Genomic DNA, 19,876 nt, shown 5'->3' on the forward strand with positions numbered 1-19,876 from the left:
AGGTTCTGAGGATGGACACTTTTCTGCCTCTATGTCTTTGCTGGCAGCATCCCTTCTCATGACTTCATCTCAGGCTGGTGACATTTTACCTCTTCAAGGACTGGTTCAAATGCCATCTCCATTGTGGAATCTTCCTGGTTACTCCCCCCGCACCCCACCCTTCATGTAGGAGACTTCTGAGTTTCTCTCTCACCAGACCTAAGAGCAGGGCTGGGTCTTATTCATTTCTTTGTCCAGACAGTGCACTTGATAGGGACTCAGCTTGGGTAGCCTTGGTGAATTGGACCGCCTCAGAGGAAGGTTAGCAATTAGGAGAACTGCCTCAGTAAGCCCGCATCCCCACTTACTAGCTGTACCTCAGTTTCCTCATTGGGTTGTTGTGAAGACTCAATGGAGTTTGGACAAAGTCATTCTGTTACCAAACTCAGGTCCGGCTGCCTGCTCCTTTGAGAAGGAAAGAAGAAAAGATTCAGAAGTCAAATGGTTGGTGTTAGAAAAGCAGATGTATTTAGCTGAAGGAGATGATAGGTTATACCATCTCAAAGATTTACATTTATTGAGGGGTTTTTAAAGGAGGGGTTGAGGGAATGGAACATGGGAGGTGAAAAGCAGGAGAAGGAGATGTGAGTTACGAGGGGTCCGTGTCTATGGGTCAGGTACAAGGCCTTGTTTGCTCTGGTGTACTTGGCTGGTGTCCAAGGTCAGCTTCCAGTCACTGGGCCTTGGTCATTTCTCAAAACTCTCCAAGTCTCAAAAAACTGTTAGCTTTGCAAAGTACTCATTAGCTTCTCAGACTTGTTTTCCTATTTAGCAACCAAGATGAGAAAGTCAGGGGATGGGAAGAAAGACAGTGGAGAGAAAAAACTGTCCTTTTTAAAATGACACCCCTCCACCCCCCTGCAGTGCAGGCAGTTTTAGGTCCCAACATGACTTCAGTCCTGCTCACTCCAATAAATCAATGTTTATTTTATAATCACCAAGCAGCAAGTATTCTTGGTATTCTAATTTCTGTTCCAGAAACAAAGATATAAGAGATCCTCTCTGGGCTTAAGGAATATCTTCTCAATGGTACACAGCAGGAGAGAACATGATCAGGTTCCCAGAAGAGGTGAGAGCCAAGTGCTAGGGGGCTCTGAATAGGGAGAGAGGACACATGGGAGGGTCTTGGGGGGCTTCCTAAGGGAACTAACATCTGAGCTGAGTCTTGGCAAATGGCTGGAATTTCAACAGGTAGAAATGGGGTAAAAGGACATTCATGCAGAGGCAATGGCATGAGCATGGGCACAGAGGAGTAAAATATGGGAAGCATTTGGGGACTGGCCAGCAGTCCTACTTGGCTGGCACTCCAGGTCTTTGGGACTGTAAGGAGTAGAGGAAAATAAGGCTGAAAAAAGACAGTGGCGAGAAGAGAATGCAAGGGAGAGGCAGGAGGTTTTAAAGCCGGGGTGAGCCCTGGTCAAAGTTGTGTCTGAAGAAGAGGACTATGGAGAGAAAGGACTGGAAGGGTCAGGTCTGCGGGTGAGGAGGATGTTGTAATAGTTGGGGCATGTGATGGTCAGGCCTGAAGGAGGGCAGGGGTGACAGTGGGGATGGGGTGGGGTGACAGTGGGGATGGGGTGGGAGGACTGTGCAAGAATACTTCAGGGTGGGACTGCCAGGGCCTGATGAGGGGAAGGGGTTGATGAGAGCCCTCCTTCCTGACAAGGCCACAGACTTAGCTGCAATTTATTATTATTTATAATAATAAATTTATTATTTTATCTCATTATACTTATTATTTTATCTCATTATAGCCTTTGGCATCACTTCAACACACTCGGCACCTTTCTGGGTGGGTGGGTACCTCCTTCCTGGATAAAACCCTTTCTAGATTGGGGGGTAGGATCCTGGTCTAAATCATCCTACCTCCTCTGACACCCAGGTAGGGGCCCGTGGATCCGTAGGACCTCAGGATTCTTTGTGATTGATGGGGAGAGAGTGAGGGGGAAGGTGAGTATGGATGTTATATCCTCAAAGAACCCTTTCCTGGCCTCCATGTTAGGTTAGAATCTGGTCGCCTGATTTTGCCTTGCCACATAGCTTTTCACTCTTTTGCTTCGTGACACCTATCGCAGTTTTAATTAAGTATTTGTGTGATACTTGATTGATGCCGGTCTTTCCTACTGGACTGTAAGCTCCAGCACTTACAACAGTGCCTGGCATCTAGTTGGCACTCAAAAATACTTGTAGAGCTATACAGACAGAGGTATAAAGACAGATCCCAGTTGCCTGGGACTGGGGATGGGAGCGGGGATTGATTGTAAATGGGACGAGGAACATTTCCTTATGTTCAAAAATTGGATCGTGGTGATGGTTGTGAAGCTGTTTACATTTACTAAAAATCACCAAACTGTACACTTATAGTGAGTGAATTTTGTGATACAGAAATTATACTTCAATAAAGCTGTTAAAAAATAGAAATGAGTAAATTATCTGTCTCCCTCAAGATTGTAAACTCCGTGATGAGAGGAGCTACTTCCCCAAATCTAGAAGACTACTCATCGGCACCTGGAAGGAGCGGAACAAACACCCTATCTAAACAGCGAATCAATGAATTGAAAGGGCACAGGGAGGAGGTTTCCCGGAGATCCCCGCCAGGCAGCTTCCGAGACGCAGCTCAGCGCTCCGCTCTGTGCGTCCCCGCGAGGCGAGCCCGGCGATTGGCCAGCGGAGACGACGGGTGTCCAGGGGCGGGGCCGACAGCGGCGCGAAGAAATCCCGGGGCGGGGCCTCAAGGGCGGGGCTTACAAGGGGCGAAGCCACACGTGGGCGGGCTCCGGGTTCAGGCTACGCGCCTGCGCACTACTGTCGCTCCTGTCGCCACGGTGAGAGGAGTGGATGCGATGGCCGGGCCGGCGTGGATCTCTAAGGTGGGCGCTGGCGTGCCGGCGTGTGGCAGATTGGCGGGCAGCGAGGGCAGGCGGGCGAGCAGGCCGCGTGCTAGGCGATGGCGGGCGCGCGGGCCCCACGGAGAGGCGGCGGCGGGGCGCGGCGCGCGGGGACAGGAACATGTCCTGGCAGCGCGTGCGGCGCTCCCCGTTGCCGGTACTCAGAGTGTGGCAGCCTGCTCCGGGACAGCCGCGCCCGGGGCGGGGACAGCGTGAAGGTCAAGGCAGGGGTCGCCGCCCCTGCTCCTGGCGGGACCCGGCTGCCACCACCCGCACCGCCGGGCCAGAGCCCAGGCCTCGCGTCGAGCCCGGGATGGTCACGGGAGCCGCTGCCCCGGCTCCGCCGGCCCGCCTTCCCGGCCGCTTCCGAGGCTGCGGCCCTGCTGCCGGTGCTGATCGCGCGGACGGTCCCCCCAGCACCGCCAAGGCCTCTCCGATGTCTGCTCGGCCCTCGGCCGGGTAACCGCAGGGACAGCGGGCACGGGCGTTGGGCTTGGGAGGTTTTCCCAGGTGAGGGAATCCCGGGGCTGTTTTTCCGGCCAGATTTTTTCCCCCCTTGGAGCTCTTTCCAGGCTGACTTCTGGTGCTCTTGTGGCTATTTCCTCGTCAAAGGAAACAGGGCATCTTACATCTTGGAATTTCAATCTGAGCCCTCGGAGAGGGAAACCAGTTTACACCTTCCTTTTACCTGCTATTGGTGGGAATCCTGCGATCTGGAGAGCTTTAGCTCTTCTTGACAGTTGGGATGCTGGAGCTGGGAAGGGTTTCAGATTATCTGTGCTATTCCTTGATTTCTCAGTGGGTCTAACCTGTGCCCAAAGAGGAACTTGCTCAAGGTCATACAGGAGGTCGGTGTCAGAGCAAGGAGAGGAACCCAGGTGTCTTGGTTCCTAGTTCTCAGTTCCATTCTGCCTGCTCAGTGGCCAACGTCACACAGCAAATTATGGGTACAAGGAAAAATAGGCCTCAGTTCTCTTGTTGCTATTAATGGGTGGTCCCCTAGAAATCTACCATAAGTGGGCTGGCCCTGTTGGCTCACTTGGTTAGAGCGTGGTATTATAACACCAAGGTCAAGGGTTTGGATCCCTGTACCACCAGCAACCAAAAAATAAAAACAGAAAAAAATTCTATCATTAACAATTTAATTTTTTTCTATGGAATTTGATGCTACTTTTCTCCTTTGTTTTCAGCTTAAAGAGAGGTCGAGAGATACACTGTTATTTAGTGAAAAGATCTCTACACTGGAATTTAGGGGTCTTAGGTTTAAATCCTGGTATTGCCACTGATTGGCTCTGTGACCCTGAGCAAATTACTTAACATCTCTGAGCCTCAATATGCCCATCTGTAAAATATCTATACTTGCATCGCAGAGTTGTTTGAGGATTAGATAAAGTGATGTATGCGAAAGCACCTCGTATGTGCAGAAGGAACACAAAAATCTGAAGCTTTCTTATCTATCAGTATATTTATCTTGGCAGCCATCAAGCAGGCTGGTTCTTGAGCATCAAGAACTGGATTTTTTGCTCAGTAACTAAATTCTACTTTGTCACCCTCTTAAGACCCGGATTTGCTTACAATAGTAACAGTTAGGTTAGGTCACATTTGCTTCTAAAGGTAAAGCAACTTCTATGTCACTGTGAAAACAGCAGTTAATTCTTTAGTCATTGAGCTTACACTTAACACCTAATTCATTTTTTTTTTTTTTTAAAAGATGACCGGTAAGGGGATCTTAACCCTTGTCTTGGTGTTGTCAGCACCACGCTCAGCCAGTGAGCGAACCGGCCATCCCTATATGGGATCCGAACCCGTGGCCTTGGTGTTACCAGCACTGCACTCTCCCGAGTGAGCCACGGGCCGGCCCACACCTAATTCATCTTTGATAGGGACATTAAGCCCTCAGAATGAGGGACTAAGGCAACAAACACTTGATGATGAATGTGTTGGTAAATTTGTTTTGCCTTTAGTGTGGTCTACAAGAAAAATACCTTCAGTAAGTATTCAGAAAGTATTGGTCTATGGAATGAGAAGATGAAGTTTTTTGCTATAGACTCTCTGTGTGACCTTTGGCAGCGGTTTTACTTCTGGGCCATTTTCTCCCCTTAGGGATTATTGGAACGGAAGGTGCCTTAAGGGCTGACCCCAGGATGGTGGGGTTGCTGAGCTGGATGCTAGTTTTAAGCAGATCAGTTCCTCTACTGGGTTTCCATTTAAGGTTTTATTTGAAAAAAGGAATCTGCAGCTTAAGCAAGCTTTTCACATTGAGGAAATAGTGGTTTTCTAAAGACTTTTCCAGCTCTAAAATACTATAATTCTAATAAGCCAGTTCCCCACCAGTAAGCATGTATTGAGTCCTGCCATTCATCCAACACTCTATATGTTTTCAGTTGGAGTGTGAAGGTAAAAAAGGAAATGAGCTATGGATAAGTTGGCACAGGACCTCAAGTCAGAAGGTCAGGGTTTCTGGTCCATGCTCTACAAGGCTGGCCTTAGTTTCCTCATCTGAAAAAAGGTCACTAATACCCATCTCTCTAGGTTTTATAGAAATAAAATGATGTGATATATGTACAAGTATATCATAAAGTGGAAAGTCTGTGCTTTAAAAAAAACCTTATTTTACTTAAAGTTCTGAGACATAGTACTACTTTATTCCAAGAACATGGAGGAGATATGACAAATATGGAAAAGACTGCTAGTTAAAGAAAATTATTGCAAGTATTAAGGCAATTTGATGGGATGGAAAGTCTTCAGATTAAGTATGATTGAGGCTGGCCTCAGTTTTTCCAAAAAATATTTACTGAGTACTTACTATGACCCAGGCACTGGAGGTACAATAGTGAACAAAACATAAAAATCCTTTTGCTCCTGGATTTACCTTTTAAATCAGTTGTTTCAGGTCTTCTGTCACAAGGACATGAGCCTGTTTTGTGTGAATGTCTTTTCTCTCTCTTTGGGATGGGGGGTGGTGGTGGAAGAAAGACATAATGCAAATTTTATATTCTGCTTCTCACAGAGTTACCTTTAAATGGCCTCCCTTCTTATAGCCCATTTGCTTGTGGATGAATCAAGTCCTAGGATTGAGATTTTGGCCAGTGGCTTTGGCATAGAGTATTCTTTTGGGTCTAGCCTTATCTTGTTTTCAGTCCAGAGACATGACTGTAGATACCAGAAGATTAGAGAATACAACTTAGTCATACTTTTCTCGGCTGTTGATTGGTATCTCGTTATTAGTAGATGCCAGTATTTGAGCAAAGGTTCAGGCCCCAAAAAGGAAGACTATGACAGTATATAACAAATATGTCTTTCATGGGAAAAAGTTACCTTTACAATTTTTAATGAATTTTAATACCTTTGGTTTATGTACCTAATTTCTTTTTTTATATTCTGTTTATAGTAATGTAATATGACTTTGTACCACTTCTCAAGGACTGATTTATTAAAGTTCAAAATAACCTTTAAAATTTATATTTCTGGTGTATGATAGTATTAATTTGCGAAGAAATATACCAATGGTAATAATATCTTAGAGTAGTGGGATTACTGGGTGACTTTTGCTTTCTTTTTTTTATATCTTTCCCTAGTCCCAGCAAATTAACAGTAATGACCATGTTAGATATATTATCAGACGAAATAAATAATGTATTTAAAATCTTTATTCTGTATGGTATGGGCATCAAATAATATTAAATAAATTTTCTTAGATTTTATTTTATTATAAAGTGCAATTTTTTAATATTTACAGTATAATGTGTAATTGAAGGAGCACTGGACTCTAAGAGTCAGAAGATCTAGATTCTGGTTTCCATTTTGCCAGTTACTCACTGTGTGACCTTAAGCAAATTCTTACTCTTTGGGCCCACTGTCTCCACCTATAAAATAAGTGAGTTGTGCTCTGGGTTTCATAAGGAACCTCCTGGCTCTAAAATTAGTGATTGTTTTCTTAGAGTTTGTGTTATTCCTAAATTGACCTGGTAGTCAAAAATGTTGACAAAACATCCCAGATTGAGAAAATTCTGATGACTGAGCTAAAAAACTATAGTTTTATTCTACTCCCAACATCTTTTGATAACTTATGTTCATAAAATTGACTTGAAAACGTAACGTTTAAATTTTCAGATCAAAAGTAAAAAACTGAATATTGATGTTTTCAAATTTGAGATAGCTTCCACATTGAGCTAATAAATGAGAAAAGTATTCCTGGGAAGTTCCTGAATATATCTGGAAATTTGCAGCATTATCAGCCATCAGAAATGACTACATCTCCACTGTTTACTATATGATTTAATTCTATGCATGACTTTTGTCTGTTGATATTAATGTAGGTCTCTCGGCTGCTGGGGGCATTTCACAACCCGAAACAGGTGACCAGAGGTTTTGCTGGTGGTGTGAGTATAATTATGTCTTTTATTTTTTCCTTTTAGAAGTTTCTCAAGAAAGATGCTCTAATATATTTATTATATAGCATTTTATTTACATTTACTTAAAACTAGGGAAAATTTGCCATACTTAGTATGTTAAAATTATTGGCTGATATATGCACAAATCGATTAAGTTGCTTACACATTTAAAAGAATTATATTACAGCTGGCTATGTAAGCCTCTCACATTAATATCTTGAAGGAGCTTGTTTAAAATAGATAGAAATTACCCTTGAGACTGTTATTTTATTTCACAGTCTAATTTTGGTAAGACAGTTTTTTTCAAAACTAGTGCAAGTTGAGAGAACATTGTTGAGAAGCTTCAAATCCTGCTTTGCATTTTTATTTTGTGAGCCTCCTTAAAAACAGTAGATTGATTACCAGTTAGGAATGCCTTAAGCACCTCTAAGCCCTATAGGTTTATACTTTGCTTATACAGTTTTTATAGACTATCATGTTAGTGGATCATCTATTTCTCATTAAATCTGCTGCTTTTAGAATTCCCAGCATTAAAGTTCTGTGCTTTAAAAGCTGACACCACATTTTTGGAACATTCTAAGACTGTGGGTCAGTGACATACTATTAGTTTTTATTTTATTTCCTTTTTACAGAATCTGATTTGGATTTCATAATTCCTATACTCCCATATAACATCTTATGCCATGAGGGATTTATAAGACCATAGCGCATTTTTTCCCCATTTACTTTCTGTACTATGGGAGAAAAGTAGATTTTCTGGTGGCCTGATGCCATTTATTATTACATGTTGGGAGAACAGGAAGAAGAAGCCAAGAGGTTCTTTTGGCTCTGCTTATGCAAAAAATGCAGAATGAGACTTGCATTTCAAGCTTAAGGATAGCTAAGCTAGCATTTCAAACACATTCTCAAAGCTAATGAAATGATTGTTGCTGTCTACTACTATTTAATTTTCAGGCTATCTATTTTTTAAAAATATTAGCCTGATGGAGGGGATTATTTTTGGAAGAAGTAAGAGGAGATAAATTAATTTTGAAAAAAATTTTTTCAGTTATACAAAAAAATTCAGAAATAATTAGTCCACCTGTCTAGTGGGTATCATTGGAGGGCCAAGGACCCGGGAAAGTTGAATTAGTGATTTTAACAAAATGTAGCTTGAGGCAACTGGCACTGAAAAAGTCCGGAGACCATCACTTGGGCCGAACCCCTAAGTGGGTGAAAGTCCTCAAATAATAAAACATAGAGGGTCTGTATGTTATCTTAACTCACTTAAATCCTCTGATCTTTTCCCCTTACGTATTTTTATTTCTACGTTTGAAATGCTGGCTTCAATTTGCCTGAAGCCTTTGGAAGAAATCATTGATGTTACATTATAAATATGCTTATTGTCATTCTAAATGTAACTCAGGCTTTGCAAGTATGATCACATATGCTATTCTTATTGGTTACAAATCAACTTTGCTGAGCTTATTTAGATTACACTTATCTTTAAGGAGCCAATTTTTGAGAGGAACCAAGAAAAATGGAGGCCCTCTCCTATGCGAAGTCTGATTTTTCTCTGAGTGTCAAAACAGACCACAGCAATATTCTGGAAATGTGTGTGAAAGAGTTTTGTAAGACTGAGTAAGTTATGTGAGAAACTTTCCAGAATCACAGTAGAAAGCAAACTACTTGCCTTCATGAGAAACCCACTAAATTTTACTGAGAGAACTTTGCTGACATTTTTTGTTGTCTTTGGTTTTAAAGATTTGAATTAATTGGTCTCTTTGTAGCTTGTCTGAAAAGAAATATCAATTGGGAAGTCTACTTGGTAATTTAATTTATTTTTGTTTTATCTAAAGAGTGTCATTTGAGTTGTTCTTAAAATCTCTGAACTCAGGTAAAGAATAGAATTATGGAATTTCTTGTCTGTTAATTCCTGTTTACATCTCTTTTCTTAACAACAGTTAAATCTTTCTGAGACCCTGCCATAAAGTGGATTTCTCTGTCAATGTTATTCTTTTTTAAACCATCAAAAATAAATTCTTACTGTCTTTTTTGATGATTTCTTATATTCAGGTTAAGACAGTAACTTTAATTCCAGGAGATGGTATTGGCCCAGAAATTTCAGCTTCAGTTATGAAGATTTTTGATGCTGCAAAAGTAAGTGGGCTTAAAAAATATGTTTAATAATAATTCAGAGAAAAGTTTTAGCCAGCTGGCTTCTGTGAACTCAGGATAAATTGTATACATTTCTATAAAAGTAAGATCTCTTGTTAATGTCCACAGATGATCACTTTAATAATGCATGTTTCGGTACTGTTTGCTATGCCATTGTTGATAGTTTAAGCCACTGATGCATTGGCATTAGTTATATTTAAAGTACTCAAAGTGGATTATTGTAATATTTGTGAATCTTTGGATGCTGCCTGAATCTAAGGTCTTTAAGCCCTGCCAAGTCACCTGTCTACCTCATTCTACTTTCCTGCCAAAAAGGAGAATATAATGTTTCAAAATTTATACCATGGGAGATTTTGAAAGAATCTTTTTAAAAAAATTTCTGATGTGGTATTATCATCAAGAATAGGGATATTTTTACTTCTAAATAGCCCAGGCTTCAGCACAGGTAGATATTTTATAACTACTTTTTTTTTCTTTTAAATGTTTTTTATTTTTATTATAATTATTGTTATTTATTTATTTTTTTTTTGGTGGCTGGCCGATATGGGGATCTTAACCTTGGGTGTTATAACACCACGCACTAACCAGCTGAGCAACTGGCCAGTCCTAATTTTTAATACTTTTATTTGGGGGATTTGGGACACTTGGGCTTTGTTTGACATGATGCTTTATTATTGTTACTCATGGCTGCTAGGTGAAACGTTGTAATATTAAGTCAGTGGCTGTTATGATACCAACAGCTAAAAGTTGAAGAATGAAATTTATTTAACTATACGAACATTTTTTTCATACGTTTCTAATTAAAATTTCTGCAGAGGAGATGATGCTTATCAAGTGGCAAATTCCCCAAGTAAACTGAAATATGATCGCTCACTCAGTTGTAAGCTCCTGTGAATAAGGACCGCATCTTACTGTGCGCTTCCGTTCATAGGACATGCTCAGTGTGCTGGCTGTGGAATGTGCACACACATGAAGGATGTAGGTAGAAAGAAAGGGGACACTAATTTATACCTTAAACTGGTGCCATCATAGATTATGTAACATTTCTTGTTTTTTTTTGTTTTTTTTTTAAGATGACCGGTAAGGGGATCTTAACCCTTGACTTGGTGTTGTCAGCACCACGCTCAGCCAGTGAGCGAACCGGCCATCCCTATATGGGATCTGAACCCGGGGCCTTGGTGTTATCAGCACCACACTCTCCTGAGTGAGCCACGGGCCGGCCCATTTCTTGTTTTTTTAAAACAGCTTTATTGAGATATAATTCATGTACCATACAATTCGCCCATTTAAAGTGAACAGTTCAATTCAGTGGTTTTTAGTACATCCACAGAGTTGCGTAACCATCACTGCAATGTCCGTTTAGGAAATTTTGTCACCCAAAAAGAAACCCCATACCCATTAGTAGTTACTGCCGATTCTCTCTCTCCCATCCCCACAACCCCCACTCCATCCCCTAGGCAACCACTCTTCTGCTGTCTGTCTCTATAGATTTACCTATTCTGGACATTTCATAGAAGTAGAATCTTATATGGTCTTTTATGTTGGCTTCTTTCACTTAGTGTAGTGTTTTCAAAGTTCATCCACATATCACATATCAGTACTATGTAATGTTTCTGCGAACCATATTTCTCCACTCCTTATGATATTCTAGTTATAGCCACCTTAGGAGTCCTGGTGAAAAAAAATAAGTGTGCAGGTGGCAGCTAGGAGTGATGACTGGGCGAGGGTAGTATGGAGAACCCTGGGAATGTTAGAGAATGACATGGCTTCTTGTGTGCCAGGAACTTTCTGGACCTTTATTGTACATGTTTTTATCAGTTGCATCCAAAGTTTAAGAAGTTTGTTTGTCATTGTAGTGTGAATGTCAGTCACGTTTAAGTCTTTCCAGTTCACTGAGTTCTGTGGTGTGGCATCTAGGCACCTATTCAGTGGGAGGAGCGGAATGTCACTGCTATTCAAGGACCAGGAGGAAAGTGGACGATCCCTCCAGAAGCCAAAGAGTCCATGGATAAGAATAAGATGGGCTTGAAAGGTAGCACTGAAGTGGACACCGTGGTTATTATTGATTTCTGCTGCAAGTGTTATATTTTTGAAAGTTTATACATTTAAGCTAAACAAGGCCTGACCATCTATTAAAGTAAAGCCATCCTTTCATGAAGTAACTACTCATAGTAAAATGGTTCGTTTTTCGTTTGGGGCGTTTTTTCCCCTAGTACAACATTAAAATGTTACTGGACAATACCAAACGATAGTGTATGTTTATCTTCCACTAGATTTATCTTTTGCTTAATTTTTATAATTTTATTATTATTTTAATTCATATAAGTTTAAGGTCATGATTCAGAATACTAGCATGTAAGATACTGAAATTTGGCACAGGCTTTAAACCCACAGACAGACAGATCCAAGTTTGAATCTCATCCTGTCACTTACTAGTTGGGAGGCTCAGGCACATTTCTTTCCCTTGGGTTTTTTTCCCTTCTTTCAAATGACAGCAATAGAGTTGCTACCTCATAGGGTGACAGTGAGGATTAGATACTGTCAAGCACCTGCTACACCTTGGTCCTCGGGAGGTTCTCAGATAAGAAATGTAGTTAATGTTCCAGAAAGCTTCTATGAGGAAATTTTCCTCCTGCATTTAATTCTGAGGGAGAGGGTGAAGTTAGAGGCAAAACACATTTTACAAGGTAGCTCAGGTAGGGTAGTAGGTCACATGTGAGACCAGAATGTATCCTGTTGTCATCTGGGTATTCTTTGTTGCAGGTCCTTTAAAGACCCCGATAGCAGCTGGTCACCCATCTATGAATTTATTGCTGCGTAAAACATTTGACCTTTATGCAAATGTCCGACCTTGTGTCTCCATTGAAGGCTACAAAACCCCTTACACCGATGTAAATATTGTCACCATTCGAGAGAACACAGAAGGAGAATATAGTGGAATTGAGCATGTGGTATGTTCACTGCAGATACTTTCTTATTCCTAGTTGGGTTGCCTCCTGTGCACTTGGGACAGTTGTTCAAATTCCAAGTTGAAAATATCTCCCAAAGACAGATCAATTTTACTGCTGTGAGGAGTTGTGGGTGTTTGTCTTGGCGCTGGGTCTCTGGCTGACAGTTCTCAATGGATGCCAGGAGGAACAGAGCATGATGGTTCAGGACACAGGCTTGGGAATATGCCTCTGAATTTTGAATCCCCCACTTCCCAGGTGTGCTCTTGGGCAGGTGACCACCTCTGCACCTCAGTTTTCCTCATCTGTGAACTGGGTCTTATAATACCTACCTCACAGGGCTGGGGTTAACATCAGCCCCACTGATATACTGTGCATGTGATGCTGGCCGTGGTAGGTGGCACCGTGCAACCATGCCACAAATGATAGTCTACACCCCGCCAACTGTTGTTGCCACACCCTTTCCAGTGAGGCCAACTTCCTCTCTTTCAGATCGTTGACGGAGTTGTGCAAAGTATTAAGCTCATCACCGAGGAGGCGAGCAAGCGCATTGCTGAGTTTGCCTTTGAGTATGCCCGGAACAATCACCGGAGCAACGTCACAGCTGTGCACAAAGCCAACATCATGTGAGTTCCTGCGGGGCCAGTGCCCTGTCTTGCTTTGTTGTGGGAACAGCATGACGGGCTTCCCTTTCTTCTCTCCATCTTGCTCATTGATTCCTAAGATCTCTGCAAAAGAACCTTGTAGCAGCCAGAGGGTCTGGCATTTCTCTTCTGTCGTATCTTCTATTTACTGTGTCTCACTGGGTGAATGATAGGAGCGAATGAGTGGAGGCAGGCATTTAAGGAAATTTAAGGAGGGACAGAGGATTATCAGAAAAGGAAGCTGGAGGCTGTGGGTCCCCAGATGCTGTGGCCAGTTAGCCAAGGCCATGTTGTTTATGTTTTAGAATTGGAAGAGTGGGAGTGTTTCTGAAATGGCCACATATTCAGAGGTTAAAATAGTGCTAATAGTGCTAGTATCTGATGTGTTACTCTAGCAGTTTAAATTCTCCTCATCTCTAGTCTATTAAAGGCCATCTGGGGCTAACCCCGTGGCTCACTCGGGAGGGTGCGGTGCTGGGAGTGCCGAGGCCGCGGGTTCAGATCTTATATAGGGATGACCGGTGCACTCACTGGCTGAGCACGGTGCGGGCGACACCAAGCCAAGGGTTACGATCCCCTTACTGGTCACACACACACACAAAAAAAATTTAAAAAATAAAATAAAATAAAATAAAGGCCATCTGTGAATATAAAGAAACAGTTTCCCTAGCCTAAGAAAAGTGTTGGAACATGCAAAATAGTAAAACTATTTGAATAATTAAGTTAACCTTTTAAAGCAATTTTAATAATATGAATGGATATTTCTTAGTTCTTACTGTATAACACTATAAAAATGTAGTCTTCTCTATTATGATCAAGCTCTTTTATGTTTTTACCCTTCTGTGCTTCCAGAAGGGTCCCAAAACATTTTAAACTTGCATTTTATTAACTGCCTAAGAAATAATCTTACCGTAATTGAAATTGGTCATTTTGGCTTCTGGAACTTACTTTACTACTTTGATTTGAGCCTTTTCTTTCTGCAAGTCTTTGTTTTCAATAGTTTTTATGTGATTAAATACAGGCGGATGTCAGATGGGCTTTTTCTGCAAAAATGCAGGGAAGTTGCAGAAAACTGTAAAGATATTAAATTTAATGAGATGTACCTCGATACAGTATGTTTGAATGTAAGTATATATTCCCATTTACCTGCTGATTGTGGTGAATAGTGTGTGTGCATGGTGTGTAGTTTTTGATTGCTAAATGCACAAATATATTTCTTGTAGATGGTACAAGATCCGTCCCAATTTGATGTTCTTGTTATGCCAAATTTGTATGGAGACATCCTTAGGTGAGTCTGCCTGTACCCTTTTTATTTTAGCTTATAGTGTATTTATAAGCATCCCACAATAAATTATGGCTTAAAATTTTCAATCAAGTATTATAAAATATAGCATTTGTTAAATATGAGTTGAATCCTAGCATTCAGCTGGTGATAGCAATGATTGTACGTTGAGTGGGTTGTTCCATCATTTATTTGCCAAATCAGTGCTGGGCTATTGCTCCCTAATCATTCGTTTACTCTTCCCATTTTTCAGATGTTGTGTTGACTGATTGATTGATTTCTTTATGTTTTGTTATGTATAGCTAAGTAGATGGACGGTCATTTTTACAAATTTTTGGTAACTTTTGACATAATTTCAGACTTATAGAAAAGCTGAACCCAGATTCCCCAGGTGTTTACATTTTCCCATGCTCACTGTGTTGCTCTTCCCTCTTTTTCTCCCCTTCCTTCTCTTCCTCTTTCCTCCCTTTCTCTTTCTCTCATCCTCCTCCTCCTTCTTTGTCTGCCTCTTTTTATTTCTCTCATACACGACACAGTCATACGCGGGTACTTCAAAAAGTTCATGGAAAAGGAGAATTGAAAGATAATACGACTCTTTCCATGAACTTTTTTTTTTTTGCATTGCTGCGCTCCCAGCGCCGCACTCTCCCGAGTGCGCCACGGGCTCGGCCCTCCATGAACTTTTTGAAGTATCCTCATATATTGGCCAAATGGTGGTTTTCTAAGCCCATCCTTCCGTCTACATTTATTAGTTGGCATTCTACTGTAAGGACAAGCTTTTCCTTCTCGTTTACTTATCTATATTAATAAGGACACATGGCTTTCTATTTTATTCAGTGGTATACTCATCACTATCATCATTTATATTGATGCTCAAGTTGTCCCGACTTGGCCAGTGGAGGTCCCTTTCCCTTGTCTCCTGTATCCGTTTGACACAGCCCTTCATTCTTTGAGCCTTGTCTTGCTTTCTGGCGCAGTGTCTGTAGTTTCCTAACCTTCGCCCTGGAATCAGCCATTTCTCCAAGGAACCCTGGTTTCTTTTAGTGGAGAATGGTATTTAAAAACTGAAATTTGGGTGCTGGGTAAGGTGTTTTATCTTTCAAAACATCCTTTGACATGCTTTTCTGCCCCTAGTGACTTGTGTGCAGGATTGATTGGCGGTCTTGGTGTGACACCAAGTGGCAACATTGGAGCCAACGGGGTTGCGATCTTCGAGTCGGTAAGGACCCTCACACCTGAGGCAGAATTCGGATCCGAACAGCATGAGAACAGAGGAGGAGTTATCTGTATAAATATGTTTTCATTCTTTAGCTTTTCAAATTGTCCAAAGAAAATGATGCTGTGTTTATTTTCTTATGTAGGCTTGGTTCGTTTATTTCCCTCCAGGTATTTATTTTATTGCGTATCCCTTCTCACTCAAAATATTTTACAAACAATTGGCTAGAAAAGATTGTTGGTCCATATTTTTACACTTAAAAAAATTACTTTAGCTCTTTATTTCTCTGAACCTTTATTTCTGAGATGTCAGGTGAATTGTACACAGTAGCTTTCACTAAATACTTGCTATTGGTGAGGAAAGATGATTAAGACGCCAGCTTCCCCAGATAAGAGGGCTGTTAGTTCTGGTTTCCCTCCTGCTGATGCTCCTTTCCCAATGCCTAGGTTCATGGGACTGCTCCGGATATCGCAGGCAAGGACATGGCCAATCCCACCGCCCTCCTGCTCAGTGCCGTGATGATGCTGCGCCACATGGGACTTGTTGACCACGCTGCAAGAATTGAGGCCGCGTGTTTTGCTACAATTAAGGATGGAAAGGTATCTGTAATCTTGACTTGTGTTGGGTAGAACGCACTTCGTCCATGTGTTTTATCTGTGTGAAGGGAACAGATAATGATTCTCAAGAGAGCCGAAGGATTTGACACTGAACGGGGATTCTTTTTTTGGCAGCTGACTTATATGGGAATCCGAACCCTTGACCTTGCTGTTATAACACTGCACTCTAACCAGCTGAGCTAACTGGCCAGTCTAAGCAGGGATTCTTAATGTGGGCTCCCTGACTGAACTTCAGGGAATGTGTACACACGTGCGTTTTCTGCGGTGAAGATCTATGTACTTCATCTGAAAGAGGTTATGAAGCACTGCTATAGGGACATCAGCATGCAGTGGAAAGAGCAGTGATTTGGGAGCCAGAGTCAGCTGCAGGCCCAATTATCCTGTTGTTAGCTGCGTGATCTTGGCCAAGTCCATTAATTTAAAAAGCAGCTTTTCCTCCTGTCAATAAAAATCTACCGAGCATACATTATAAGGAGTGAAGGCTATAATATAATGATGAATAAGATAAGGTACCAGGCCACATCTAGCAGCCAATATAGACGCAGATGTGTCTTAATACAATGGTCTTACGTGTTATACTATGTGCATCTAAAATACAAAAGCAATACAGAGTTTTATAAAAGTAATGATAATGGCTAATATTAATTGAATATTTACATGATTGTAAGTTCTTTATATATATGTATCATCTCAGCAAATCTTTTCTACCACTCTGTGAAGTAGATACTATAATTAATCCCATTTTATAGATGAGGAAACTGAGGCATATAGTGATCATGTAATTTGTCCAAGGTCTCAAAGTTCCTAAATGGCAGAATTGGGGTTCCCACCCAGTCTGGCTCTTACCCAACAAGCTTCACTGCATCCATGGAAGGGGTATAATGGCTTATTCTGAAAGTGGGAGGAGGGCAGAGGATGTCGTAGCTTCACAAGGCTGGGCCTTGAAGAGTGTTCCCTAATCCTAGGTCCTTTTTTTTTTTTCAACAGTGGTAAAATATGCGTAACATAAGTTTACCATTTTAGCCATTGTTAGATGTATATAGTTCAGTAGTATTAAGTACTTTCAACTTTATTATATAACCATCACCACCATCTATCTCCAGAACTTTTTCATTTTCCTAAACTGAAACTCTGCCCATTAAACAATAACTCTCCTTCCTTCTCCTCCCAGCCCTGGCAACCACCATTCCACTTTCTGTCTCTATGAATTTGACTACTCTAGGTACCTCACATAAGTGGAATTATATAGTATTTGTCCTTTGTGTCTGGTTTATTTTTCTTAGCATGTCTTCAAAGTGGCCCCTTTTTTAAAAATTCTGTCATTTGAAATTACCGCTTATGGCCAAAATACAAGAAGTCCATGCTTGCCATTGAAAGGCATATGATTTTATTTGTTTTTTATTCTGAAGCTATATTTGAGAAGCTATACTCTAGACCTAGCAAAGAGATGCCTGAATTACACAGTGGGCCCTTTTAATTGTGTAGGAGGCAAAGGTAAAGAGAATTAAATACACTGATGTCTGCTTACAGTAAAGAGAACAATAAGCTGATAGAACCGATAGGTTGTACGGGAGACTAACTTTCCTAGAGAGAGAGGTTTAAGAGTGATTTAAGTATTTCTTTGGTATTTGTTTCCCAGCCACCAAAAATAGATTAGAACATATCTTAAATTTTTAAGCTTTAAAAAATTCCCCAAGGACTTTATGAAACCTCTGTTCAGCTTGCTTTCATTTAAATGTCCATAATCAACCAGTATTTCTTAGGATCTGTTGTATGAACAAAGGGAAACTTTTGGAAAACCTTCCTGCTTCCCTTTGTAGCAAGAGTGCCTTATCCTTCATGGAGTGTTTTTGTGTCCTCTGTCTCGCTGGATCGTCTCAGGCCTCCTGGGGCGGTAGATAGTATGGGGTGGGGCTTCACTTTGAAATGAGAAACTAAAGGAAAGACAGAGTAGCCAAGTAACTTGCTCAGCTGGCATCTCACTGAGGGCTTTAAATAAAAATATCCTTGGTTTGGTTTAGTCGTAGATACATTTTTCTTTTTGCTTTTTCCTTTTCTTAGAGTTTAACAAAAGATCTGGGAGGCAATGCAAAATGCTCAGACTTCACAGAAGAAATCTGTCGCCGAGTAAAAGATTTAGATTAATGCTTCTACAAATGGTATTTGCATCAGTCACTTTTAATGGACACCACATAAACCTCTATTTAGAAAACCTACCATTATGTATGCATTTGGTTTGCTTGTTTCTTGACAGAGTACATTTTTAGATCTGGCCTTTTCTTAATGAAATCTGTGCAAAGGATGCAGATGATATCCGTATACCTGCTTTCAAAAGACTTTTTCCAAGTGCTTGTTTTATTTATTAAATGTCTATCTGGTAAACTTTTTTTGTAAACCCTAAGTGGACTGTATCATTTGCATTGTTAGCCATTTTATACTTCAGTTAAAATAGTTTTCCTCAGTTGTAAATATCATGATCCAGAGTTAATAAGAGGAAACATCTAATTTTTTAAAGACAAACACTGTTCTCCTTGGTTTATGAAAAATCATAATGGAAATAAAATAGAATATTGACATAATAGCACAAGATGACATTATTATAAAACTAAACGGGCACAAGAGAAATTTCCTGGGAAAGTTTACATCAAAAACAGTGAATATGGTATATTTCTTAGTGATACGGAAAATAAAGACAGATTTGTCCTTTATATGAATTACTGAATATGAATAAAAACTTTAAATCCAGGAAATATATTATCAGAGATGTAATTTTTGTTAATAAGATATAGGTAATATATTGGGTACAAAGACAGAAATGCATTATGTGCTCAATTATTTTATTATCTCAAGGTTTAATATTCTTTGCGAGAACTTTTAGTGAAGCAGAGGGTGGTACTTCCTTTTCACTGCACACAGTTTAAGCAGCATGAGTTGTCACAGCTTCTGAGCCCCTGTACCGACACCCTGAGTCGAGCCAGGGGAGCTGCCCATATCATGCATTTGCTCTTGCATGTCACTGTCTGGACAGGGACCACACCCCAGCTGGTACTGCTGGGGGTGATACTGCTGTAGGGCCTGATCACCTGTATTTGGCTGCAATTGAGGAACTGGGATGCTAGCTATTAATTTTATATTTCAGCTGCCCTTTCCCACCCCCAAAGCACCTAATCACATTGCCCCCCGCCTCAACAATGCCAGTACAAGAAGACACTGCAAAGACCGGAGCTGGTTCAGCCTGAGTTGAGTCACAAAATTGTACCATGCTGGGGCTTGGGCTCAGCTTTTGATTTACAGGTACCTTCTCCCCTGCCCCCCCCCATCCCCTCCACTACAGCATGATTTTTCTTAATCTTCGACTGATTAAGAAAAGTCACTAAGTCACTATTTTCATGAATAGTTAGTTACTCTTTGGCCCCACACAAGGCCAACTCATGTCCTCTCTTGGTCCTTGTGTAACACTGCAGACTTGTGGCTTTGCATAATGTGTGTGCCCAGGTCACAAGGGGATTTCTTAAGTATCTCTATCTGGGTCATTTTTAAGGCTTGTAACCAGACTTACAGTCTTCTATGTATTTTACTTTAAGCTGCTGCTTCCTCTGTGTTATTGGATTGTGCTCATTATCAGTGGCTCTTGGGCTCACAGTAATAAAGAATTCCAAAACTGATTAAGATGTATGCTTTCTCTACCTGC

At 41.0% G+C, this 19,876-nt stretch overlaps 1 protein-coding gene across 1 annotated transcript; it reads left to right on the plus strand.

Moving 5' to 3' along the window:
- Positions 1 to 2,830: 2,830 nt before the first annotated feature.
- Positions 2,831 to 19,854, plus strand: IDH3A (isocitrate dehydrogenase (NAD(+)) 3 catalytic subunit alpha). Its single transcript, XM_063090302.1, has 11 exons — positions 2,831 to 2,909; positions 7,247 to 7,309; positions 9,377 to 9,460; positions 11,396 to 11,510; positions 12,242 to 12,429; positions 12,919 to 13,052; positions 14,092 to 14,194; positions 14,294 to 14,358; positions 15,487 to 15,571; positions 16,015 to 16,167; positions 18,247 to 19,854. Exons 1-11 carry the CDS (start codon positions 2,883 to 2,885, stop codon positions 18,328 to 18,330), a joined length of 1,101 nt encoding a protein of 366 aa, XP_062946372.1. The 5' UTR covers positions 2,831 to 2,882; the 3' UTR covers positions 18,331 to 19,854.
- Positions 19,855 to 19,876: the final 22 nt, after the last annotated feature.

The sequence above is a fragment of the Cynocephalus volans genome, chromosome 3 (genome assembly GCF_027409185.1).
Source record: "Cynocephalus volans isolate mCynVol1 chromosome 3, mCynVol1.pri, whole genome shotgun sequence".
NCBI classification, from domain to species: domain Eukaryota; kingdom Metazoa; phylum Chordata; class Mammalia; order Dermoptera; family Cynocephalidae; genus Cynocephalus; species Cynocephalus volans.

What these genes read in the sequence shown, in the direction of transcription:
- IDH3A (XM_063090302.1), top strand. Translation starts at nt 2,883, where the DNA reads ATGGCCGGGCCGGCGTGGATCTCTAAG. An exon ending in GGGTTGCGATCTTCGAGTCG is followed by an intron (nt 15,572 to 16,014) that starts GTAAGGACCCTC and finishes CCCAATGCCTAG; the next exon opens with GTTCATGGGACTGCTCCGGA. An exon ending in CTACAATTAAGGATGGAAAG is followed by an intron (nt 16,168 to 18,246) that starts GTATCTGTAATC and finishes TCCTTTTCTTAG; the next exon opens with AGTTTAACAAAAGATCTGGG.